General features: G+C 47.3%; 1 protein-coding gene across 1 annotated transcript in view; it reads left to right on the top strand.

Annotated features, from left to right (window-relative positions):
• DNER (delta/notch like EGF repeat containing) overlaps positions 1-26,360 on the top strand; it is a 493,185-nt gene that overhangs the window by 210,254 nt on the left and 256,571 nt on the right. The window contains exon 2 of the mRNA XM_063915606.1: positions 2,565-2,846. Coding sequence (XP_063771676.1) covers positions 2,565-2,846 — 282 coding nt within the window. The remainder of the gene's footprint in view (positions 1-2,564; positions 2,847-26,360) is intronic.

The following is a 26,360-nucleotide window of genomic DNA, read 5'->3' as shown; positions in this document are numbered from 1 at the left end:
AGGAAATGGGTGTTACTGGGCGGAAACACGGCGTTTCAGGGGCGTGTGGCTGAAAACGCTACCGTTTCCGGAAAAAACGCAGGAGTGGCCGGGGAAACGGTGGGAGTGCCTGGGCGAACGCTGGGTGTGTTTGTGACGTCAACCAGGAACGACAAGCACTGAACTGATCGCACAGGCAGAGTAAGTCTGGAGCTACTCTGAAACTGCTAAGTAGTTAGTAATCGCAATATTGCGAATACATCGGTCGCAATTTTAAGAAGCTAAGATTCACTCCCAGTAGGCGGCGGCTTAGCGTGTGTAACTCTGCTAAATTCGCCTTGCGACCGATCAACTCGGAATGAGGGCCCATGTGCACTGCAGGGGAGGCAGATATAACATGTGCAGAGAGATTAGATTTTGGTGTGGTGTGTTCAATCTGCAATCTAATTTGCAGTGTAAAAATAAAGCAGCCAGTATTTACCCTGCACAGAAACAATATAACCCACCCAAATCTAACTCTCTCTGCACATGTTATATCTGCAGTGCACATGGGCCCTTATTCCGAGTTGTTCGCTCGCAAGTGAATTTTAGCAGATTTGCTCATGCTAAGCCGCCGCCTACTGGGAGTGAATCTTAGCATCTTAAAATTGCGAACGATGGAGGTCATTCCGAGTTGTTCGCTCGCAAAGCGATTTTAGCAGAGTTGCTCACGCTAAGCCGCCGCCTACTGGGAGTGAATCTTAGCATCTTAAAAATGCGAACGATGTATTCGCAATATTGCGATTACACACCTCGTAGCAGTTTCTGATGCTGCATTCAGACTGCAAATGCCGGATCCTACCCGGTAAGACAAACGTGTACTTACCGGGTGGGATCCGGCATTTGCACTCCGCTGCTGGCTTTCCGACCCGGCAATATACCGGGTCGGTTGCCATAACAACGGAGCGCGCAGCAGCAGCAGGGGCGGGGGTGGAGGCGGCGTCGGGAGATGAGCTCATCTCCAGCGCCGCCTCTCCCTATCTTGTGAATGGGAACCGTGTCGCATCGACACGGCTCCCATTCACACCGCACCTGACCCGGTAATCAACCCAGGTAAAACCCTTCTTTTTTACCGGGTTGATTTACCGGGTCAGGCGACCCGCTAAATCGGCCAGTGTGCTTTCACATCGCACACTGACCCGGTTCGACACGGCAATATGCCGTGTCAGTACCGGGTTATTTGTGCAATGTGAAAGGGGTATAAGTAGCTCCAGACTTACTCGGCATCTGCGATCAGTTCAGTGCTTGTCGTTCCTGGTTTGACGTCACAAACACTCCCAGCGTTCGCCCAGACACTCCCCCGTTTCTCCAGCCACTCCTGCGTTTTTTCCGGAAACGGTAGCGTTTTTTCCCACACGCCCATAAAACGGCCTGTTTCCGCCCAGTAACACCCATTTCCTGTCAATCACATTACGATCGCCAGACCGATGAAAAAGCCGTGAGTAAAATTCCTAACTGCATAGCAAATTTACTTGTCGCAGTGCGGACATTGCGCAAGCGCATTAAGCGGAAAATCGCTGCGATGCGAAGATTTTTACCGAGCGAACAACTCAGAATGAGGGCCATGGTTTTGCCCAACTGCCAAAAAAAATCCTGCTGCGATCAACTTGGAATTACCCCCATAATGCACATCTTTTATTGGTATTGCGAGATTGTTCCTGTTTGTTTTGTCGAATACATGAGTAGACCATGCTCAGTTACTTCAGTGGTGATATGACTGAAGTAAAGATAGATCAATCAATCAATCCATAATTGTTTTCTTTGCTCTCTTTGAAATACAGTGCTGTTTTTTCATGCACTTTGAAGATTTCACTGGAACATTTCCACCCAGTGAATAGAAAATGGTATCAACTGGTTAAACTACTACTACTACTACTACTACTACTACTACTACTACTACTACTACTACTACTACTACTAATATATGTAGACATTGTGAAAACTACAAACTAAATTTAAAGCTTTAATTTACAATCCACTTATATTTGGTGTTTTTACGCTCAGGAATCCCAATTGGTTACACTTTGGATAAAATAATTGTGTTGCACTAATTGTATAAATGTTATAGCTGGAAAAAAAAAAAGCACTGCAATCTTAAAATATAGGCTTGGTCATAAAACAGGGAAACCTCATGGTCATAAAGTGATTGTGTTTTGTGCTATGAGGCAGTAGAAGCATTTCCTGGGTGGAATTTCTTTAAGAGTTTCATGCGTTACATAATATGTTAAAAAAAGAAGGATTATATCATGTGTATGTATTACAATATGTCACTGAGTTCAGAGATTAAGCACTTTACTGCAAGAAATCTTGAAACTAATGGAGATATCATTAGGTTTATAATTCATATGGGACTAATGAAGGGAATTTAGGTGTTACACTTAATTTATTGTCTTGTGTTGCGGAACAGAATTACAAGTTAAGCATGCTGCAGAAATGTAACAAGGGCATGCAGTCAGGATAGAGTTGAGAAAAGTGTATAAAACCATATGTACAGTAAGTAGCAGATTTAATTTCCTAACTAATGCTCTCCTATACTTCTCTTCCAGTTTGTTACAGACCCCTGCGGAGAGAAGCCCTGCATCCATGGAAACTGCAGTGTTCACGGGGATGGCTACGTGTGTATTTGCAGCGATGGGTACAATGGGGTGAACTGTGATTCTCAGCTTCTTGACTCCACAGATGAGCCTGTCACTGAAATGCCAGAATTTGATGAGACAACCTCAGAGCCCACCTTGGAAGTGCCTCACTCTCCAGCTGTAGTGACACTTCCAACATGGAGACCAAGGGTGGGACAAAAGGTCACAGCCCTCCAATGGGATGAAGTTCAGGTGAGTGAGGCAATCAGAATGTCATTTGCAGAGATCCCTCAATCTGCTACATGGTCGAATCACATTATTATTATGACCACTTCCTACATTTGACGTTGGCTGTGCTTAGCCCACGAAGTATGTCACATGTCGTGCACTGGCTTGGTGTGTGTGTGATAGGCCATCTACACTAGTGTCATACTGGGGTATGATGGGCCCACTGGGGAAATGCAGTGTAGGGGCCCATGCTTAGGAGTGTCTCCAGCTGGGCTAACCAACAGGGAGTGCATTGTCTGGGCCCCTTAATAGATAGATATATATATATATATATATATATATATATATGAGAGAGAGAGTACAAATTGCTATTGCATGCATAATACAGTACCAGTTTAGTAACAGGAATGTACTAATATAAGCAATAGTCCTGTGCAGTATAATGTAAGGAGGTGGACCCTCAGGCAGTGGGGCCCACCAGGAATTCCAAAACCACACACACACACACACACACACACACACACACACACACACACACACACACACCCCCTTCAATGGCCTTGTGGGCCAGTCTGGCCCTCGTCTGCACACATATCACTTGTTGCTGTCATAGGTAAAAAAGGCGATTGATTTGAGTTGCAAAAAGGGATGATTATCGGCTTTCAGGCCAAGGATGGCAGTATTTCTGACACAGTGCAGTTTGTGAACTGTCCGTGTGCTGCTGTGGTGAAGGTTTATCCTGACTGGACAAATGGCACCATTGCGGATAACTGACGTGGAAACTGCGGAGCACCACGTGCCATTGATGTAAGAGGTGAACATCGGCTACAAAGGTGTGTGAGGGACGACCAACACACTACAGTGGAGCAGCTCACCATCAAAATGAACCTGGGGCTAACAGACGTGTGTCTGCAATGACAGATCAGCCCATATAGCTGCTGTCCATGCTGCACACGGCGGTTACTTTGGCTATTAACTTACGGTCATTATAATGTGACTCGACCGTGTATAATCACTTGACAAGTGACAGTAATGGCAATGGAAAGTTTCTTTCTTTTGTAATCAGAAATCTAAAAATGTTCTGTATATATATATATATATATATATATATATATATATATATATATATATATATGCACACAGTCCCACAAGCGGCGCTCACTCCATCTATAAAAAATAAATTGGCGGGGTGCTAGTCACCTCAGCAGAGCATTTATCCAAGTAATCCACAACGGCACTCCCGCATTGTAATGCATATAAATTAAACCTAGACTAGCAGGGTGTTTTTCAACATTTCATAAATGTGTTTCCTTTTTTTTTCCAATTTGTGAAAAGTTGAAAGACACCCTGCTAGTCTAGGTTTAATTGATATGCAATACAGTGCGAGAGTGAAGTTGTGGAATACTTGGATAGATCATATAGATAGATATATATAGATATCTAGGAAAGAATCAGCGGCACTCCACTGTTGAAATTTACTAAGGTCCCGATTCCATTACAGTTTTTTTTTTTTTTCTAAGTGTCATCTCGGGAATTTACTAACTCAAATCTCGGCAGTGTTGGGGCTATTCGTATTGAGATACACTGCCGACCACACAAATACGAATCAATAGACCATTGGTTAAATGTGGCTGTTATTTTATACAACACAGGAATTTACTAAGAATTTGTATTCTCAATCACTGCTGACAATAGCCAAACACTGCCAGGAAAGCATGGAATTCGTACAGAAATGGAGCTTTCAAATAGACCTGCTATTTGCTGGCGTGTTTTGATAGTCATGCACAGATCAGTGAGATCCGTGCATGCTTATCTATGCAAATGTGTGTGAAAGAGTTAAAAATAAATATTGCGTCGGGTCCCCCCTCCTAAGTATAACCAGCCCCAGGCTCTTTGAGCCGGTCCTGGTTGTTAAAATACCGGGGGGAAATTGAGTAGGGTTCCCCAGTATTTATACAACTGGCACTGGGCTCTTGGACCGGTCCTGGTTCCAAAAATACGGAGTACAAAAGACGTAGGGGTCCCAGTATTTTTGAAACCAGCACCGGGCTCTACTAGCCAGGGAGATAATGCCACAGCCGGGGGACACTTTTATATTGGTCCCTGCAGCCGTGGCATTACCCCACCAACTAGTAACCCCTGGCCGGGGTTCCCTGGTGGAGTAGGGACTCCTTAAATCAAGGGCTTCACTCCTCTAGGCACCCAAGGGTGAAGCCCGAGGCTGTCCCCCCCATCCGTGGGCAGTGGATGGAGGCTGATGGCCTTTAAAAGTGTAAAAAACAGAATATTGTCTTTTGTTGTGGAACTACAAGTCCCAGCAAGCCTCCCCGCATGCTGGTACTTGGAGAACAACAAGTACTGTACCAGCATGCAGAGTATTAACAGGCCTGCTGGTACCTGTAGTTCCACAACAAAAGAAATACAAAAAAAAACCACAACACACACATTGTGAAAGTACAGGTTTATTTACACATACATGCACACTTACACACTCACCCATACTTACCTAGTGTCCCACGGAGCCCATCGGTCCCCTTGTCTAGTAGAATCCATTGGGGTACCTGTAAAAAAACAACAATATACTCGCCTATAATCCAGTGAAGATCGGTCCTCTTCTGTCCATGTAGCCATCCACAGGTTTAAGAAAAACAAACCGAAAAAAACCCGACCCACGCCACTAAAAGGGAACCATGTTTACACATGGATCCCCTTTACCCGAATGCCGGGACCCCCTGTGGCTGCTGTCACTAGAGGACTCGACAGCCAATCAGGGAGCGCCACGTAATAGCGCTCTCCTGATTGGCTGTGCGCTCCTGGCCTGTTGATCAGGCGGAGCGCACTGGCTATAATGGAGGATCGCGGTCCTCCATTATAGTCCATGGGGGGGAAATTGCAGTCTGCGACTAACCGCGAGGTTAATTGAGGTCACTCTTGTGCTTTTAAGCCTGCAGCCCCCGACACCCCGACAAGGGACCCCACTATAAGGCAGGTCCTACTCTATTGCTCAAAAAAAGTATAATAAAAATAGTTATCACATTACTTTACCGGTTACAATACACTGATCATCTCTGATCAATTTTCCTTATTAAGGACAGAGATGATGGTTAGACTTGCTGTGTAATTTAGGAGCTTAATTCCAGCATTAAATGCACTGTAATGAGCACCAGTAGTAGGATTTCACATATAAATGATGAGAAAAACATCACTTATATTAGCCGGGTGGCAAAGTGGCAATCATTGTCCTGTGCCTCAATGCCCAGCACTGTTACTGTCTTGATTGGTTTCCATCTAATGATTCACATGCTTGTCTGGCCTGAGAGTGGTTATCTTTTTATAAATTGTTTTAAAATAGGGTAAAGGTCATACAGGGTGGGGGCTGTGGGGGCGGTGTGTAATTGGCTGATGTTTATCTTGTTTGGTTATTTCTATTGACCTGGTGCACCTTTGTTTTATGAATATCCAATGGTGGTTGTGTTATTCTTAGAATGGTTTAGTCTGGTGCCTGGAAATCCATTATTTAGTTTATTTAGATTTTCTATAGAGAAATCTGCTGCTCTTCTCTCTAGACTGTAGCCTATGTTTATCCAGATGGTACAGTACTTAATTAAGCCCAGTACACACTAAACGAGTCCCAGCCGACGCCGATATTGGTGGGGGGGAACGACACACAGCATGGCTGTCGTTAATAAGGACCTCCCTCGACTGTACATGTTCAGGCGAGGGAGGGGTTGCCAACGATGCGCGAGAGCGCACATCGTTAACGACATTGAGTGTACACACTGGACGAGATTGTAAAAGATCTCGCTCCAATTTGCCCTTCTGAGCGAGATCTTTTACTTTTTTGTCTAGTGTGTATGGGGCTTTACTCCTTTTATTCTCCTGATTTGGTGTTGTGTAGACCTGAATGGTGCATTCAGATACCCATCTCACTTTTATCCTGCTGTCTGGGGTTTGTATGACTATAGGCTTTCTCTATAGAGATGCCTACTAATTGCCCATTTTTGATTGTTTGATGTGTAATTATCCTAGTACCGTTTTTACATGCTGCTCTATTTACTTACTTGTTCTGCTGAATATTGGTGGTCATTCTGAGTTGTTCGCTCGCTGTTTTTAGCAGCCGTGCAAACGCTATGCCGCCTCCCACTGGGAGTGTATTTTAGCTTAGCAGAAGTGCGAACGATCGCAGAGCTGCGGCAAAGTTTTTTTTTGTGCAGTTTCAGAGTAGCTCAATACCTACTCAGCGCTTGCGATGACTTCAGACTGTTCAGTTCCTGTTTTGACCTCACAAACACGCCCTGCGTTCGGCCAGCCATGCCTGCGTTTTTCCTGGCACGCCTGCGTTTTTTCGAACGCTCCCTGAAAATGGTCAGTTGACACCCAGAAACGCCCACTTCATGTCAATCACTCTGCGGCCAGCAGTGCGACTGAAAAGCCTCGCTAGACCATGTGTGAAACTACATCGTTTGTTGTAATAGTACGTCGCGCGTGCGCATTGCGCCGCATACGCATGTGCAGAAGTGGTTTTTTTTTGCATCATAGCTGCACAGCGAGCTAATGCAGCTAGCGATCAACTCGGAATGACCACCATTGTGCCACTTTCTCTGTTTTACACTATGATGATAAGTGGGTCTCTGTTTTAGATGTCTTCTTTTCCTTTATCATCTTGTCTTCCTATATGCTAAATCTTTATATTGTAATTTACAATTATGCACATTAGTTGTGGGTCCTGTTTATTCTGTTTGATTTGATTCTGTGGGTGTAACTTTAAAATGTAAAAGCTAAACGCAATATTAAAAAAAACTTGTTTAAAAATAACATTTATACGCAGTTTACTGACCAAGTATTGAGCATTTTGCTTCTAATGTTTCCCATTGCCTCCTGTCAGTGCTGGGAGGGTGTGGTATGGCTGACCGATGGTCTCCTGACCGCCGGTCAGCATACCGACGCCAGGATCCCGGCAGCATACAAACGCAGGGAGGGGCGAGTGCAGCAAGCTTCTTGCTGGCTCGGTGGCGACCTGAGGTCGCCACGGGTTCTATTCCTACTCTATGGGTGTCGTGGACACCCACAAGTGGAAATAGTCCCTGTTGGTCGGCATGCCAACCGTCGGGATAGTGAGGGGGCGGGATTTTGGGGGAGGTCATGTGACCGTTGGTCTGCTGACCGCCGGTCACATGAATACCACTCGTGCTGGGAGTTAGCACCATATTCAGGAGTACACATTGAGGAAAGTTGTGACTCCCCTCAAGCTAATAATACCCCTTTTCCACTAGCTTTAAAAACATAGGTAAATGCGCGGGGGTGCGCATTTACCCGTGTTTTTTCCTAGTCGAAAAGGGTCCCCCTGCAAATTCCCGGATCAAGTGATCCGGGAATCCTTCCCGGGTAGCTTGCCGGGTTGAACGGGTGTGACACCCGTTCGATGCGACACAGCTCCCGTTCACAGTGTATGGAAGGGCGGCGCTGGGAGATCATGTGATCTCCCAGCGCCGCCCCTGCCGCGTCACTAGCAGCGTCACTAGCAGCGTCACCAACCCGGCAATATGCCGGGTGGGTGAGCGCTGTGGGAAAGGGGGCTGTAGCACGGGTTGCAGCCGTGTCAGGCTCCCGGCTGCGACCCGTGCTACAGGTGGTAAAGGGGTATAATTCACCTTCTCACTGAACCATTTGTTTCTGTTAGTTCTGCTACCAGCAGGGTAGAGTAACATAGTCCTGAGCAGGGGTGTAGCCAGAATTTGTGGGCCCATAGCAACATTTAGATGGGCCTCCTGTCCCAGTGCTTCTAGAGAGACACCTCTACACAGCAGTTGTTAATTATATGCCCCATAATAGTGCCTTAGTTCATTTTCTGACCCATAGTAGTGCCATAGTTCACATTATGTCACACTGTGGGGCTGACAGTACACACTATGCCACACAGTACCCCAAATTCACATTATGACATACAGTGCCCCCTGTTCATACTATGCCACATTACAGTTACCCAGCACATATTATGCTACATTACAGTGCCCCCAGTTCATATTATGACACACTATAGTGTCTCCACTTCATACTGTGCCACTTTACAGTGCCTCCAGTTCATATTATGCCACATTACAGTGACCCGGTACATATTATGCCGACAGTGCCCCCATTTCATATTATACCACACTATAGTGCCTCCACGTCATATAGTGCCACATTACAGTGACCCTGTACATATTATGTACCATTATAATGCCCTCCAGTTCATTGTATACCACATATAACTAGATATATTGTAGACTCTAATGCAAAAGGTTGTAAGGGTCCCTATGTACTGTACCACCCAATGGTGAAAAATTATTATAAAACACGTGTAACTGTGACAGGAAGGTGGCCCTTCTTGGCTCTGGGCCCCATAGCACCTGCACTCCCTGCACCTATGGTAGCTATACCCTTGGGCCTGAGGCTCATAGCTTCAACATGGTGTAGATCGGTTGTACCCAAATGAGGTAACTAAGATATAAGATATATCAGATAGCAGAATGATTGTAGCTGGTGGTTGGGAAAGTGCAGGTTGCTGCGGCAGGGAAGAAGCATTATCAACCACCAATAATAAGCAGCCATTTGCGAACAGCTGTTGCCACCAAGAAAGCCCTAGTGATCAACAGACAAGGAACACAGGGATAAATATATTACCATGATCTAATCGTGGTCGTTTTTCTCTTTCCACTTTGCTTCTATACCGAGGTGAAGCAGAAAGCTATAGCAACAAGATGTATAATCATCTTGTTTGCTGGAGTGCACTCCCCCATCCGGCTATCCCTGTCAGCACCCCAGAGAGCATCAGCCTAGTGCTGATGCGCCTTGTCTGTCCCCCGGCCGGTTCTAGTGTGCATGCATGAGATCTTGCTACTATCGCGAGATCTCTCGTGTGCAGTCCAGAGCCTGCAGCCACAGCCAGGTAAGAATGGCTATGTATGGGGCAAGGACACCTGCAGCTGTCAAAATCGATAGCTGCTGGTGTCAGAATAGTCAGTGCCACTTACCATTCTTACATTGCCCCCACACATCGGCGCGCTATCTTACAGTTAGTAGTGCCGATAATGACAGGGGCACATAGCGCCCCTTTCACCTTGCTCACACCGCCGCTTTAATACATGGGGGAGAAGCCTTGTCGGTGCACATAACATGCGCTGATAATGGATGATAACATGCCCTCATAATGGTGGATAATACATTTACCCCACAGATGGCAATAGTAGTGCTAGTTACACTTTCTGGGTCCAGTAGCTGAACTGAAAGCTTTGCAGTAGTAGATCTTCATAAATATCCCTGTGACGGCCCTCTGTCCTCACACTACTCTACACTGTGCCATTGCAATCACAGTGTGCAGAGCGTGGGGTTGCCGATGATGATTATCCCTGTCGCCTACTGTCCACACAGCCAAGGTCCCTCTCCTTACCTGTCTCGCTACACTGGGGGCCGGTGGAGGACCAACTCAGAGAGCATAACTGAGGAGACTAAGGAGAAGGAAACTGAAGGAAAGAGCTAATGAGTGTCAGTCAGAGAGAGAGGGAGACTGAAGGAAAGAGCTAATGAGTGTCAGTCAGAGAGAGAGAGAGACTGAAGGAAAGAGCTAATGAGTGTCAGTCAGAGAGAGAGAGAGAGAGACTGAAGGAAAGAGCTAATGACTGTCAGTCAGAGAGAGAGAGACAGACTGAAGGAAAGAGCTAATGACTGTCAGTCAGAGAGAGAGAGAGAGAGATACTGAAGGAAAGAGCTAAAGAGTGTCAGTCAGAGAGAGAGAGACAGACTGAAGGAAAGAGCTAATGAGTGTCAGTCAGAGAGAGAGAGACAGACTGAAGGAAAGAGCTAATGAGTGTCAGTCAGAGAAAGAGAGAGAGAGACTGAAGGAAAGAGCTGATGACTGTCAGTCAGAGAGAGAGGGAGACTGAAGGAAAGAGCTAATGAGTGTCAGTCAGAGAGAGAGAGAGAGACTGAAGGAAAGAGCTAATGACTGTCAGTCAGAGAGAGAGAGAGAGAGAGAGAGAGATACTGAAGGAAAGAGCTAAAGAGTGACAGCCAGGGAGAGAGATAATGAAAAAGCTAATAGACAGCCAGAGAGAGAGAGAGAGAGAGAGAGACATACTGAAGGAAAGTGATAAACAGTGTCAGCCAGAGAGAAAGACTGAAGGTAAAAGCTAAAGAGTGTCAGCCAGAGAGAAAGAGAAAGACTGAAGAAAAGAGAGAGAGAGAGAGAGAGAGGGGGGGGGGGATGAGTAAAGAGCTAATGAGTGTCAGTCAGAGAGAGAGAGAGACTGAAGGAAAGAGCTAATGAGTGTCAGTCAGAGAGAGAGAGAGACTGAAGGAAAGAGCTAATGAGTGTCAGTCAGAGAGAGAGGGAGACTGAAGGAAAGAGCTAATGACTGTCAGTCAGAGAGAGAGAGAGAGAGACTGAAGGAAAGAGCTAATGAGTGTCAGAGGGAGAGAGAGAGAGAGAGAGAGACTGAAGGAAAGAGCTAAAGAGTGACAGCCAGGGAGAGAGATAATGAAAAAGCTAATAAGTGACAGCCAGAGAGAGAGAGAGAGAGAGAGAGAGAGAGAGACAGACTGAAGGAAAGTGATAAACAGTGCCAGCCAGAGAGAAAGACTGAAGGTAAAAGCTAAAGAGTGTCAGCCAGAGAGAAAGACTGAAGAAGAGAGAGAGAGAGAGAGAGAGGGGGGGGGGGGGGACTGAGGAAAGAGCTAATGAGTGTCAGCCAGCGAGAGAGAGACAGAAGGAAACAGCTAATGGGTGTCAGCCAGAGAGAGAGAGACTGAAGGAAAGAGCTAAAAAGTGTCAGCCAGAGAGAGACTGAAGAAAAGAGATAATGAGTGACAAAGAGGGAGATAACACGGGGCCTGATTATGATTGCGGTGCGGCTGAGTCTTGTGCTGGAGTTACTGCGTCTTTATGCTAATGCTGCTACAAAGCCCTTCCCTGGTGTACTGTACATCCTTGTGTCCGAATGTGCAAGTACTGAGATGCCCACTGTCAGCATCAGTCTATTGTGTCATTTTGATTTGTGCACCTTTAGACGCACCATTGAAACTTACACCAACCCTGTGGCAAGTGCAGTTTCTCCATCTGAGTATTGGCTCCTGTGTGAGCGATTCAGCAACTGCTTTCAGCAACACTCCGATAAGATGCAACATCTTTGTGCGTCTCTTTAGCCACCCCCATGTTACCTCCCAGTCGTAGTCCAGGAATGCCCCTCACATTTGTGCTACAGAGTGACTAAATGTGATCTGTGCAAACAGAATCAGGACAGATGTGCGGTGGTAAATAGATGCTTGCGCAGAAGAATGCACATTGGCGGATCGTGTGAGTACCGGCATACCATGCTACTCTGAATCAGTCCCACAGAGAAAGAAAACAACTGATAAGAGATACAGTAGTGTATTAATAAACATAAAACTCAAATCGGGGGCTTGCAGAGCTGTAGCACAATAATAGGATTTTGGTTACCTACCGGTAAATCCTTTTCTCGTAGTCCGTAGAGGATGCTGGGGTCCACATTAGTACCATGGGGTATAGACGGGTCCACCAGGAGCCAATGGCACTTTAAGAGTTTGAGAGTGTGGGCTGGCTCCTCCGTCTATGCCCCTCCTACCAGACTCAGTCTAGAAACTGTGCCCGAGGAGACGGACATCTTTGAGAGAAAGATTTTACACAGATAGTGGCGAGATTCACACCAGCTCACACATACAAGGCACATCAAGCTAACTAGCTTGAAACACAGCAACCGCTGAAAACATTACTTACCAAGTAACAATACAGTTCTCAACTAAAACAAAGTTGTACTGAACCAAATAACGATAGCAGGAAAACAAAGCGCTGGGCGGGGCACCCAGCATCCTCTACGGACTACGAGAAAAGGATTTACCGGTACCAGAATCCTATTTTATCTTACTTCCTAGAGGATGATGGGGTCCACATTAGTACCATGGGGATGTACCAATGCTCCCAGAACGGGAGGGAGAGCCCGGAGGCTCCTGTAGAACTAAACTGCAGGTCCTCAGCGGCCAAAGTATCGAACTTGTAGAACTTTGCAAACATGTTCGACACAGACCAAGTAGCCGCTCGGCAAAGCTGTAAAGCCGAGACACCCCGGGCAGCCGCCCAGGAAGAACCCACTTTACGAGTAGAGTGGGCCTTAACAGACGTAGGACATGGCAATCCTGCCGTAGAATATGCATGCCGGATAGTGAACCTGACCAAGCGAGAAATAGTCTGCTTAGAAGCAGGACACCCAAGTTTCTTGGGATCATACAGGACAAACAGAGAGTCCGATTTTCTGTGACGAGCAGTCCTCTTCACATAGATTTTCAGAGCCCTTACAACATCCAAGGACTTTGATGAAATTGAGGAGTTAGTAGCAACTGGCACTACAATAGGTTGGTTGATATAAAACGCTGACACAACCTGCTGACGTGTCCGAAGCTCAGTCCTATCTTCATGGAAGATCAAGTATGGGCTTCTACAGGACAAAGCCCCCAACTCCGACACACATCTAGCAGAAGTTAAGGCCAACAAAGTGACAGCCTTCTACGTGAAAAACTTGACCTCAACCTCCTGTAGAGGCTCAAACCAGTCCGACTGGAGAAACTGCAACACCACGTTAAAATCCCGGCACAAAGGGAGGTTGGATGTGCAGAACTCCTTTCAAAAAAGTCTGAACCTCCGGGAGGGCAGCCAACTGTTTCTGGAAGAAAATGGATAGGGTCGAAATTTGTACCTTTATGGATCCCAACCTCAGGCCCGTATCCACACCTGCTTGTAGGAAGAGGAGAAAACGTCCCAGTTGAAACTCCACCATAGGAAACCTCTTGGACTCACACCAAGAGACATTTTTTTTCCAAATACGATGGTAATGTTTAGACGTAACTCCTTTCCTAGCCTGTAAAGGGTAGGAATAACCTTGTTCGGAATGCCCTTCCGAGCTAGTATCTGGCGTTCAACCTCCTTGCCGTCAAACTCAGCAGCGGAAAGTCTTGATAGGCGAATGGCCCCTGCTGCAGCAGGTCCTCCCGAAGAGGAAGAGGCCTCGGCACTTCTAGCAGTAGATTCATAAGATCCGCGTACCAAGACCTTCTTGACCAATCTGGAGCAATGAGGATCGCTTGAACCCTTGTTCTCCTTATGAGCTTCAGCACTCTTGGAATGAGTGGAAGTGGAGGAAACGCGTATACCGACTGGAACACCCACGGAGTCACTAGGGCGTCCACCGCCACGGCTTGCGGGTCTCTCGACCTGGAACAATACCACCGAAGCTTCTTGTTGAGACGAGAGGCCATCATGTCTATTTGAGGTACACCCCAAAGATTTGTCACCTCCGTGAACAACTCCGGAAGGAGTCCCCACTCTCCTGAATGGAGATTGTTTCTGCTGAGGAAGTCCGCTTCCCAGTTGTCTACTCCCGGAATGAAGATTGATGACAGCGCCAACGCGTGTTTTTCTGCCCAGAGGATGATTCTTGTTACCTCTGACATTGCAGCTCTGCTCTTCGTTCCGCCCTGTCGGTTGATGTAAGCCATTGTCGTTACATTGTCCGACTGCACTTGAACGGCCTGATTTCTCAGAAGATGGGCCGCTTGGAGAAGACTGTTGTAGACGGCTCTTAGTTCTAGAATGTTTATCGGCAGGCCGGCTTCCAGACTTGACCACCTTCCTTGGAAGGTCTCCCCTTGAGTGACTGCGCCCCAGCCTCGGAGACTTGCATCCGTGGTTAGAAGGATCCAGTACTGAATCCCGAACCTGCGGCCCTCCAGAAGGTGAGGTAGTTGCAATCACAAGAGGAGTGAAATCCTGGCCTTTGGCGACAGACGTATCCGCTGGTGCATATGTAGATGGGATCCCGACCACTTGTCCAGGAGATCCAGTTGGAAGGACCGAGCATGAAACCTCCCATACTGGAGAGCCACCATCTTCCCCAGAAGGCGAATGCACTGATGAACCGACACCCGGGATGGCTTCAGGACATCCTGTACCATTGTTTGTATCACCAACGCTTTTTCCTCTGTAAGAAACACCCTCTGCACTCCCGTGTCGAGGATCATTCCCAGAAAAGGACAACCGCCTGGTTGGTTCCAAATTTGATTTTGGAAGATTCAGGATCCAACCATGTTCCCTGAGCAGGTGGGTCGTGAGAAGGATGGACTGTAACAGCTTCTCCTTGGATGGTGCCTTTATCAGCAGATCGTCCAAATATGGAATTATGTTCAGCCCCTGTCTGCGGAGGAGAACCATAATTTCCGCCATCACCTTGGTAAATACCCTCAGTGCCGTGGAGAGGCCAAATGGTAGGGCCTGGAACTGGTAGTGACAGTCCAACAGTGCGAATTGGAAATAAGCTTGTTGCCGAAGGTCGTTGTTCCGTAGCGATCACCTCTGCCTTATTGACAGGCAGAGGCAGTTGCTATGTGGGAGGGGGCTGGACGGCGCCGTTAAGCCGCCGTTTAGGGGGCACGGTCCGGCCAACGCAGGCGTGGCCAAACCGTTGGGGGAGCGGGCCGCGGCGGCTGCGTGATGTCACACGCAGCCGCTGCTACCCTGGCAGCGAAGAGGTTCTCCCGGCCAGCCGCAGGAGCTGCGCTGGCCGGGAGTTACTCCTCAAAAGCAAAAGCATCGCCGCTGTGCGATGCTTTTGCATTTCTGCGGGGGGGCCGGCACTGACATGCGGGGCGGACTAGCCCTGTGCTGTGTGTCCCCCCGCATGTCTGAGTGCCTGATCGTAGCTGTGCTAATTTAGCACAGCTACGATCAACTTGGAATGACCCCCAATATATTCTGGCACAGGTACACTTGTTCTTAACTAACACTGTCTTAATATCAACATGTAGAATACTTAAGTGCTTTTAAAACCACGGCGCTGATGTACAAGCGGGTTTACAGAGGAGACCTTGCCCTGCAGTCCCGGAGACCAGTCGCATCTATTTTAGAAAATGGTGCCCAGCGTCTCAGTCAGGGAGTGAGGGGGAGTGTGAGGCAGCTCCTGGGTGGGAACACCAGCTGTAGATGGCGCCCTGGGCCGGGGGCGAGGCTACAGGTCAAGCGCCAGTTCCCCTATGCTGGACTTCACCACCTGATACTATGGAGTCTTATTAAAATGGATATTAGTACATCTGACCTGTACTCCTATGCCCTGGTGGATATAGTGCGGTCCCTGCTCAGTTACAGTGTCCACGCCAGCGTCGCAGTCTGTCTCCCTAGACTGTGACAGGAACGCAATTTAGTGGCGGGTCCTGTCTGGGGGACCCTCTTACCTCCTCCCCGTAGCAGCCACACAAAAAAAGCTGTTTCAGGGCTGCCCAGTGCAGCACTCCTGTTAGTGACTTCTTCTACAGGCAACAACTCAAAACTGTGCTCACAGTGCCTGGAGGCGGGGTTATAGAGGAGGCCCCATAATGGATCCTGGGACAGCCTAAAGCTTTAGCCTGTTGGTGCCTCTCTGGATCAAGATCCACTCTACATCAGACGTTTCCCTGTGGAAACCAATGTACCCTGCTGCAGAAAATTAAAATAATACAAAGAAGATATTTATAACACAGATTCTGTGCCATAAAAATCCTTATATTATTTTAATCATTATTGCCATGAAAACGCTGTCATTCTGGATGGGAGGCAGTGACAATTGTAATGTAAACTGTCTGAAAGGGGGGCGGGCAGGGGACGGGGCCAATCCACGGGTAGAAAAGCCCATTGAAATAATGAAGAGAAGAGGCAGGTTTACATATGCCTCATTAATGGGGCTGTGCCTTCAGCCCACATCAAAGACTCCTCCCTGTGATGTTACGGCACCCGGCGGCCCCGCCCCCTTTCTGGCACAGGAGGAGGTATGGAAGAATGAATCTGCGCCCCTGTGTCCTGCTCTTTGGTGACCCGGCCATGGTGTGTTGCATAAGGTCAGTTATTGCATTATGCATGCTCCCCTCTGCAGTACATGGTAGCTCTCTACACTGACAGATTGCAGGACGCATGGACTGACCTTTGAGCTCTACTGCACTCACTCTCCCTGTTTACACTTTACAGGTACTCCTCTCTGGGCACCCCTTCATCAGCTGCCCCAGCACTGTGTCCTGCAATGTCCTACTATATCAGGACACAGTAGAAGTGCATCTTTCTTTCACCTCAGTAGTCCCCTCAGCTCTCTCATCCACCCTCCTCTGCATAAAAATTTCATTTGTTTCACATGTTTTTACACATGAACACCCTATGTATGTATTGTAAGTGAAACCTGTAAGGAGGTGGGCATGTACCTCACTATCCAGAGTGAGCTTACATGCCCTCTGTTGTTTTGGGTACAGTATATGTGTCAGAGATTATTGGATACAGGCTTTGTTTATTAAAAAAGACATTGGACATATGATCATAATTGTGATGACACTGATCTACGGTTTATGTGCTTTGGTGGAGCTGAAACAATTGAAATGTGTGTATGTATTGTTTGACTGAACCTTTGCGTTCAACCTGTGGCGTTAATTCTCTCTGATCCCAAGTACTGACCAAGCCGGGATTATAGCAACCCAGAGAATTTTTAAATATTGTGTATATTATTGAATTTACTATATTGTGATTTCTAGGTAGTGATAATGTACACACTAGAAACCTAAGAACTAACATTGGGGTGACACTGGGCACGATTCAATTCAGTAACAGTTGAATAGCGCTATTCAATACAGCACAGTGGTAAGTCGGAGAATACCCATTCTCCCAGACCAAACAGGTTGTTTTGTCGGGAGAACGGGCATTCTCTGACTTAAATGCCCGGCGTGACACTGTTTTTGCCGTGCTATGGACAGAAATCAGCATCGCGCCGGCACTTTTGTCTGATTTCTGCTGGCACCCCTCCGGAGGTGCAAGAAGAAATCCCGTTGTTGGGTGCAGAGCCGGCCATAGGCATAGGCAAACTAGACAATTGCCTAGGGCATTTGATATGCCTAGGGGCATCAGCAGCTTCTGCTGATTAAAATGATATGCGGCATGCCTATATTCTGTGTGTAGCATTTCATATGCAGATACAGCCACAGTCTCACACAGTATATAGGCATGCTGCATATCATTTTAATCAGTAAAAGCTGCTTGTGCATCCTAGCCACATAGCAATGCAAATAAGATGCATTTTCATTAAAAAAAAGGTGCCAGATGTTAGCATTGAGGCAATATTTATGAGGACACATCTGTATCCAAGAAGAGGCAGAGGTCACAGTGTTAGTGGCAGTGTGAGTGCTGTGCATGTGAGTGGGTTGGTTGTGCAGTAGTGTTCAGAATATGTGAAAGGAGCATTATGTGTGTCATGTAAAAATGCATTAATAATGTGCAACATATGTGTAAGGGGCACTATGCGTGTCATTATGTGTATAAGGGCATTAATAATGTGCGGCATATGTGTAAAAGGGTACTACTGTATGTGTGTCATTATGTGTATAGGGGCACTAATGTGCAGCAAATCTGTAGGGGGCACTATGTGTGTCATGTGTATAAGGGCATTAATAATGTGTGGCTTATGTGTAAGGCACATTGTGTGTAAAAGGGCATTAATAAAGGTTGTCATAATGTGTAAGGCGCATTATGTTTATAAGGACATTAATAATGTGTAAGGGGCATTACTGTGTGGAATTATGTGTATAAATGCATTACTTATGTGTGGCATTATGTGTATAAGGTGCTCTACTATGTGGCGTTGCATATAGAAATGGCACTACTGTGTCATCTAATGTGAATAAAGAGCAATATGGTGTGATGTAATATGAATAAGGGGCTCTACTGTGAGTAGTAATGTTTATAAGGTAAAGTGATACTACTGTGGGATGTAATATGAATTATGAACACTATCGCATGATCAAATGTGACTGAAGTTGCAGTACTGTGTGGCGTAATTGGAATTGGGGTTACTATTGTGTGGCCATGCCCCTTGCCAGCAAAAACACACCCCTTTTTGGGCTGTGCGCCAAATGTGCAAACTGTCCCTATTTAAAATATAGGGGGAACAAACACCAAAATAAGGACTGCTATGGGTGAGGGGTGATGGTGCTGGGAAAGAGGTGCAAGGTCAGAGGCGGAACCAGCGGTGGTGCTAGGGGGCACCAGCCTAAATCTTGCCTAGGGCATCATATTGGTTAGGGCCGGCTCTGGTTGGGTGTCACATAGCGCTGTATTGAATTGAATCATGCCCATAATGTGAATGCCTTGTATACTATAGATTGAAATTCTGTCAACTATTATAGATATATAACTGTACGCAAATAGGGCACTCATATATACCCTCATGCTATTAGGATAGGTATCCGGTTTCTAGGTCGACAAGACAGGTCGACAGTGTAAGCCCTTTATTTAGAACTCCAGAAAATGAAGGAGCTCTTTACCACAGTGGGGAAACCATAAAACTAATAAATATTTACAAAATCCAATTATTGGGTTAGTACCCATTTGAATCTAAAAAATCACTGTACACGTATTAATAAGAAAATATGTATTTAAGACATGTATATTACTTACTCAAAATGATCTCTTAAGCAAGTGGTCTAATACAATTTATATAAAATATAAGTTTTTTTTTTTAATTTCTCACATTATATTGAAATTATATATAATAAAAGTTATGTAACTACACTTCCAATCAAATAGGTTAAAAAGATTGCCCGTAAAAAAAAAAAGAGTCTTCTTATTTTCCCTAACTTACCATAAATATAGTCCTTGTAAAAGTGGTCGGCGTCCAAATTGCCACAGGAATTTGAATTTTTGAAATTCAAGATGGACACTGCGAGCCGATTTGCGGCTCACCGCATCATTGCCCACACCCTTGGATACTAGCCAGTGCCTCCCCAGCCATTGACCTCACCGCACGTCACTGCAAGTGGCTAGTACCAGAGCCAGATTTACACACAGTATACAGGTACGAGCCAAAGGATTCATGTGGGCATTATACACAGGTGCAGCAGTACATACTCCTGGAAATTTGGTGAGTTGTGATCAGAGGTGTGCGGAAACAACAGGCAGAGGAGGCACTGCCTCACCTGTCATACTTTTTACTCCAGAGTTTTGACTCTAAAAATTATTAGAATAATGCAAAGAAGATATTTCTAACATATTCTTTGTATTTTTCATACAGTGCACCCGTAAAGTATTCACAGCTCTTCACTTTCTCTTACGTCCTAGTGGATACTGGGGTCTTGTACTTTAGTACCATGGGGTATAGATCAGGTCCTCCCCTCTATGCACCTCCTACCAGACTCAGTTTAGAAAAATGTGCCCAAGGAGCTGGGTGTACTTCTCTGGAGCTCCAGAGATTTCTCTTTAAATTAAATTTTGTTTATTATTTTCAGGTAGCTCTGCTTGGCAAACAGACTACCTGCTTCATGGGACTAAGAGGGGGGACCGAACCAACTTCCTGAGGGTTAATAATTTGTAATCCCAGCTGACAGGACACTGAGCTCCTGAGGTACTGATCACACATAGTTAGTATGTGCGCCGAAGCCAGCAGTTAACCGCCACCCTCTAACAGATGCCGAAGACCAGGTGCAGTGAGTGTTACACCGGGGTCCCGGTTAGCGGGTCCCCCCGGTGCAGTTTTGGCGGCAGGTCGCACGGTGGTCACGGCCCAGGAGCCGCTGTGCCCGCCGCGGACGAACTGGCTCAGGGCTATTGCCCCGAAGTGCTCACTGTCTCAAGGCTTTGTGTGTACTGTTTGAGATACATCTACTTGTGTTTCTTGTTAAACGTGGGCAGTATAAACTGTAGGGACTGCGCACCATTACAAAGGGCGGGGCTTCCCGGAGCGGGACCTGCGGCGGGAAGGCGCCATTTCCTGCTGCTGCGGATCTGACAGACTGCATGTTCGTTGCTCCTCCAGGGCCGACACTGTCACAGGCTGTACAACTGGTACCAGGGGGCCATAGGAATGGGAGAGCACGCCAGCGGTAGCGCCGCTGCACTGTTATCAGGTCATACACATACTTTGGCACATTGTGCTGCTGTGTTCTGTGTGCTGGTCTCCGTTCCTCAGTGTCACTCCAGGGACTCTCTAGGGTCTGTGTGGAGGTGTTGGGTCAGTGTGTTGCGCTGTATTACAGTTGTGATGGATGTCTGTGGACATGGTTATGTGTGCTGCTTGTAATTCTACCCCATCTTCTGCGGGGGTCACTTATGTGTGAGCAGTGTTCCTTATCTCCACAGGGACACAGTTCACAAGCACCTGACTGGTTGGATAGCTTTACAATTTGAATTCAGAATTATCTGCAGCTAAGAGATATAGAGACAGGTGTTAATACACTCAATTGATTGTGTGGCTAAAGCAGCAGATACCAAGAAGGCCCCCTCTAGTGGCTTCACAGGTTCTCCAGTCTGATTCTGATTAGCCAGATGTGGACAACTCTCTGTCCCCTGGGGTGGAGGCTCTCATCTTTGCGGTAAGGGAAGTCCTCCACATACGGGATCAGGAGGCGGAACCAGATGATGAGTTATATTTTAATGTTAGACCCAAGAGTTCAGCTACCTTTCCAGTGTCTAAAGAGTTAAACTCTCTGGCCAGGGAGGCTTGGTTAAACCCTGATAAAAAATTTAAAATTCCTCAGAGGTTATCTACTTTTCCCCTTCCAGCTGAGGATAGGAATGTCTGTGAAAAACCCCTGTCGGTTGATACATCCATGTCCAGATTGTCTAAGAAATTGGTATTACCTGTTCCTGGGGCTATATCCCTGAAGGAGCCAGCTGACCGTAAAATTGAGACAATGCTTAAGGCAATTTCTCTGACGTCCTAGTGGATGCTGGGAACTCCGTAAGGACCATGGGGAATAGACGGGCTCCGCAGGAGACTGGGCACTCTAAAAGAAAGATTAGGTACTATCTGGTGTGCACTGGCTCCTCCCTCTATGCCCCTCCTCCAGACCTCAGTTAGATTTCTGTGCCCGGCCGAGCTGGATGCACACTAGGGGCTCTCCTGAGCTCCTAGAAAGAAAGTATATGTTAGGTTTTTGATTTTACAGTGAGACCTGCTGGCAACAGGCTCACTGCAACGAGGGACTAAGGGGAGAAGAAGCGAACCTACCTGCTTGCAGCTAGCTTGGGCTTCTTAGGCTACTGGACACCATTAGCTCCAGAGGGATCGACCGCAGGACCCGTCCTTGGTGTTCGTTCCCGGAGCCGCGCCGCCGTCCCCCTTACAGAGCCAGAAGCATGAAGATGGTCCGGAAAATCGGCGGCAGAAGACTTCAGTCTTCACCAAGGTAGCGCACAGCACTGCAGCTGTGCGCCATTGCTCCTCATACACACTTCACACTCCGGTCACTGAGGGTGCAGGGCGCTGGGGGGGGCGCCCTGAGCAGCAATAAAAACACCTTGGCTGGCAAAATAATCACAATATATAGCCCCAGAGGCTATATATGTGATAATTACCCCTGCCAGAATCCATAAAAAAGCGGGAGAAAAGTCTGCAAAAAAGGGGCGGAGCTATCTCCCTCGGCACACTGGCGCCATTTTCTCTTCACAGTGTAGCTGGAAGACAGCTCCCCAGGCTCTCCCCTGTAGTTTTCAGGCTCAAAGGGTTAAAAAGAGGGGGGGGCACTAAATTTAGGCGCAATATTGTTTATACAAGCAGCTATTGGGGAAAATTCACTCAGTGATAGTGTTTATCCCTACATTATATAGCGCTCTGGTGTGTGCTGGCATACTCTCTCTCTGTCTCCCCAAAGGGCTGTGTGGGGTCCTGTCCTCAGTCAGAGCATTCCCTGTGTGTGTGCGGTGTGTCGGTACGGCTGTGTCGACATGTTTGATGAGGAGGCTTATGTGGAGGCGGAGCAGATGCCGATAAATGGGATGTCGCCCCCTGTGGGCCGACACCAGCGTGGATGGATAGGTGGAAGGTATTAACCGACAGTGTCAACTCCTTACATAAAAGGCTGGATGACGTAACAGCTATGGGACAGCCGGCTTCTCAGCCCGCGCCTGCCCAGGCGTCTCAAAGGCCATCAGGGGCTCAAAAACGCCCGCTCCCTCAGATGGCAGACACAGATGTCGACACGGAGTCTGACTCCAGTGTCTACGAGGTTGAGACATATACACAATCCACTAGGAACATCCGTTACATGATCCCGGCAATAAAAAATGTGTTACACATTTCTGACATTAACCCAAGTACCACTAAAAAAGGGTTTTATGTTTGGGGAGAAAAAGCAGGCAGTGTTTTGTTCCCCCATCTAATGAGTGAATGAAGTGTGAAAAAGCGTGGGTTCCCCCGATAAGAAACTGGTAATTTCTAAAAAGTTACTGATGGCGTACCTTTTCCCGCCAGAGGATAAGTTACGCTGGGAGATATCCCCTAGGGTGGATAAGGCGCTCACACGTTGGTCAAAAAAGGTGGCACTGCCGTCTTGGGATACGGCCACTTTGAAGGTACCTGCTGATAAAAAGCAGGAGGCTGTCCTGAAGTCTGTATTTACACACTCAGGTACTAGACTGAGACCTGCAGATAGTGCTGCTGCAGCGTGGTCTGTAACCCTGTCGAACAGGGATACTATTTTGCGAACATAAGTCGTCGTCTTATATATGAGGGATGCACAGAGGGATATTTTGCCGGCTGGCATCCAGAATTAGTGCAATGGCCATTCTGTCAGGAGGGTATTAGAGACCCGACACTGGACAGGTGATGCTGACTTTAAAAGGCACATAGAGCCTTATAAGGGTGAGGAATTGTTTGGGGATGGTCTCTGGGACCTCGTATCCACAGCAACAGCTGGGAAGAAAAATTTTTACCTCAGGTTTCCTCACAGCCTAAGAAAGCACTGTATTATCAGGTACAGTCCTTTCGGCTTCAGAAAAGCAAGCAGGTCAAAGGCGCTTCCTTTCTGCACAGAGACGAGGGAAGAGGGAAAAAGCTGCACCAGTCAGCCAGTTCCCAGAATCAAAATTCTTCCTCTGAGTCCACCGCATGACGCGGGGGCTCCACAGGCGTAGCCAGGTACGGTGGGGGGCCGCCTCAAAAATTTCAGCGATCAGTGGGCTCGCTCACAGGTGGATCCCTGGATCCTTCAAGTAGTATCTCAGGGGTACAGGCTGGAATTCGAGGCGTCTCCCCCCCGCCGTTTCCTCAAATCTGCCTTGCCGACAACTCCCTCAGGCAGGGAGGCTGTGCTAGAGGCAATTCACAAGCTGTATTCCCAGCAGGTGATAGTCGAGGTGCCCCTACTTCAACAGGGACGCGGTTACTATTCCACACTGTTTGTGGTACCGAAACCGGACGGTTCGGTGAGACCCATTTTAAATTTGAAGTCCTTGAACACATACATATAAAAAATTCAAGTTCAAGATGGAATCGCTCAGGGCGGTTATTGCAAGCCTGGAGGAGGGGGATTACATGGTATCTCTGGACATCAAGGATGCTTACCTACATGTCCCCATTTACCATTCTCACCAGGAGTACCTCAGATTTGTGGTACAGGATTGCCATTACCAATTCCAAACACTGCCGTTTGGACTGTCCACGGCACCGAGGGTCTTTACCAAGGTAATGGCAGAAATGATGATACTCCTTCGAAAAATGGGAGTTTTTAATTATCCCGTACTTGGACGATCTCCTTATAAAGGCGAGGTCCATGGAGCAGTTGTTGGTCGGAGTAGCACTATCTCGGGAAGTGCTACAACAGCACGGATGGATTCTATACATTCCAAAGTCACAGCTGGTTCCTACCACACGCCTGCTGTTCCTGGGGATGGTTCTGGACACAGAACAGAAAAAAAGTGTTTCTCCCGCAGGAGAAAGCCAAGGAGCTGTCATCTCTAGTCAGAGACCTCCTGAAACCAAAACAGGTATCGGTGCATCACTGCACACGAGTCCTGGGAAAAATGGTAGCTTCTTACGAAGCAAAATTCCATTCGGCAGGTTCCATGCAAGAACCTTTCAGTGGGACCTCTTGGACAAGTGGTCGGAATCGCATCTTCAGATGCATCGGCTGATAACCCTGTCTCCAAGGACCAGGGTATCTCTACTGTGGTGGCTGCAGAGTGCTCATCTTCAAGAGGGCCGCAGATTCGGCATACAGGACTGGGTCCTGGTAACCACGGATGCCAGCCTTCGAGGCTGGGGGGCAGTCACACAGGGAAGAAATTTCCAAGGACTTTGGTCAAGTCAGGAGTCGTCCCTACACATAAATATTCTGGAACTGAGGGCCATTTACAATGCCCTAAGTCTGGCAAGGCCTCTGCTTCAAAACCAGCCGGTACTGATCCAATCAGACAACATCACGGCAGTCGCCCATGTAAACCGACAGGGCGGCACAAGAAGCAGGATGGCGATGGCAGAAGCCACAAGGATTCTCCGATGGGCGGAAAATCACGTCTTAGCACTGTCAGCAGTGTTCATTCCGGGAGTGGACAACTGGGAAGCAGACTTCCTCAGCAGACACGACCGACACCCGGGAGAGTGGGGACTTCATCCAGAAGTCTTCCAACTGTTGGTAAACCGTTGGGAAAGGCCACAGGTGGACATGATGGCGTCCCGCCTAAACAAAAAACTAGAGATTGCGCCAGGTCAAGGGACCCTCAGGCAATAGCTGTGGACACTCTAGTGACACCGTGGGTGTACCAGTCGGTTTATGTATTCCCTCCTCTGCCTCTCATACCAAAGGTACTGAGAATAATAAGAAAATGAGGAGTAAGAACGATACTCGTGGTTCCGGATAGGCCAAGAAGAGCTTGGTACCCAGAACTTCAAGAAATAATATCAGAGGACCCATGGCCTCTACCGCTCAGACAGGATCTGCTACTGCAGGGGCCCTGTCTGTTCCAAGACTTACCGCGGCTGCGTTGGACGGCATGGCGGTTGAATTCCGGATCCTAAAGCAAAAGGGCATTCCGAAGGAAGTCATTCCTACGCTGATAAAAGCCAGGAAAGAAGTAACCGCAAACCATTATCACCGTATTTGGCGAAAATATGTTGCGTGGTGTGAGGCCAGGAAGGCCCCAACAGAGGAATTTCAGCTGGGTCGTTTTCTGCACTTCCTACAGTCAGGAGTGACTATGGGCCTAAAATTGGGTTCCATTAAGGTCCAGATTTCGGCTCTGTCGATTTTCTTCCAGAAAGAACTGGCTTCACTGCCTGGAGTTCAGACATTTGTAAAGGGAGTGCTACATATTCAGCCCCTTTTTTGTGCCTTCTGTGGCACCTTGGTATCTCAACGTGGTGTTGAGTTTCTTAAAATCACATTGGTTTGAGCCACTTAAAACTGTGGATTTGAAATATCTCACGTGGAAAGTGGTCATGTTATTGGCCTTGGCTTCGGCCAGGCGTGTGTCAGAATTGGCGGCTTTGTCATGTAAAAGCCCTTATCTGATTTTCCATATGGATAGGGCAGAATTGAGGACTCGTCCCCAGTTTCTCCCTAAGGTGGTATCAGCTTTTCACTTGACCCAACCTATTGTAGTGCCTGCGGCTACTAGGGACTTGGAAGATTCCAAGTTACTGGACGTAGTCAGGGCCTTAAAAATTTATATTTCCAGGACGGCTGGAGTCAGGAAAACTGACTCGTTTTTTATCCTGT

This window comes from Pseudophryne corroboree, chromosome 4 (assembly GCF_028390025.1).
Source record: "Pseudophryne corroboree isolate aPseCor3 chromosome 4, aPseCor3.hap2, whole genome shotgun sequence".
NCBI lineage: Eukaryota > Metazoa > Chordata > Amphibia > Anura > Myobatrachidae > Pseudophryne > Pseudophryne corroboree.
The sequence above is the reverse complement of the archived record's forward strand: the minus strand, read 5'-3'. Positions and strand labels throughout refer to the sequence as shown.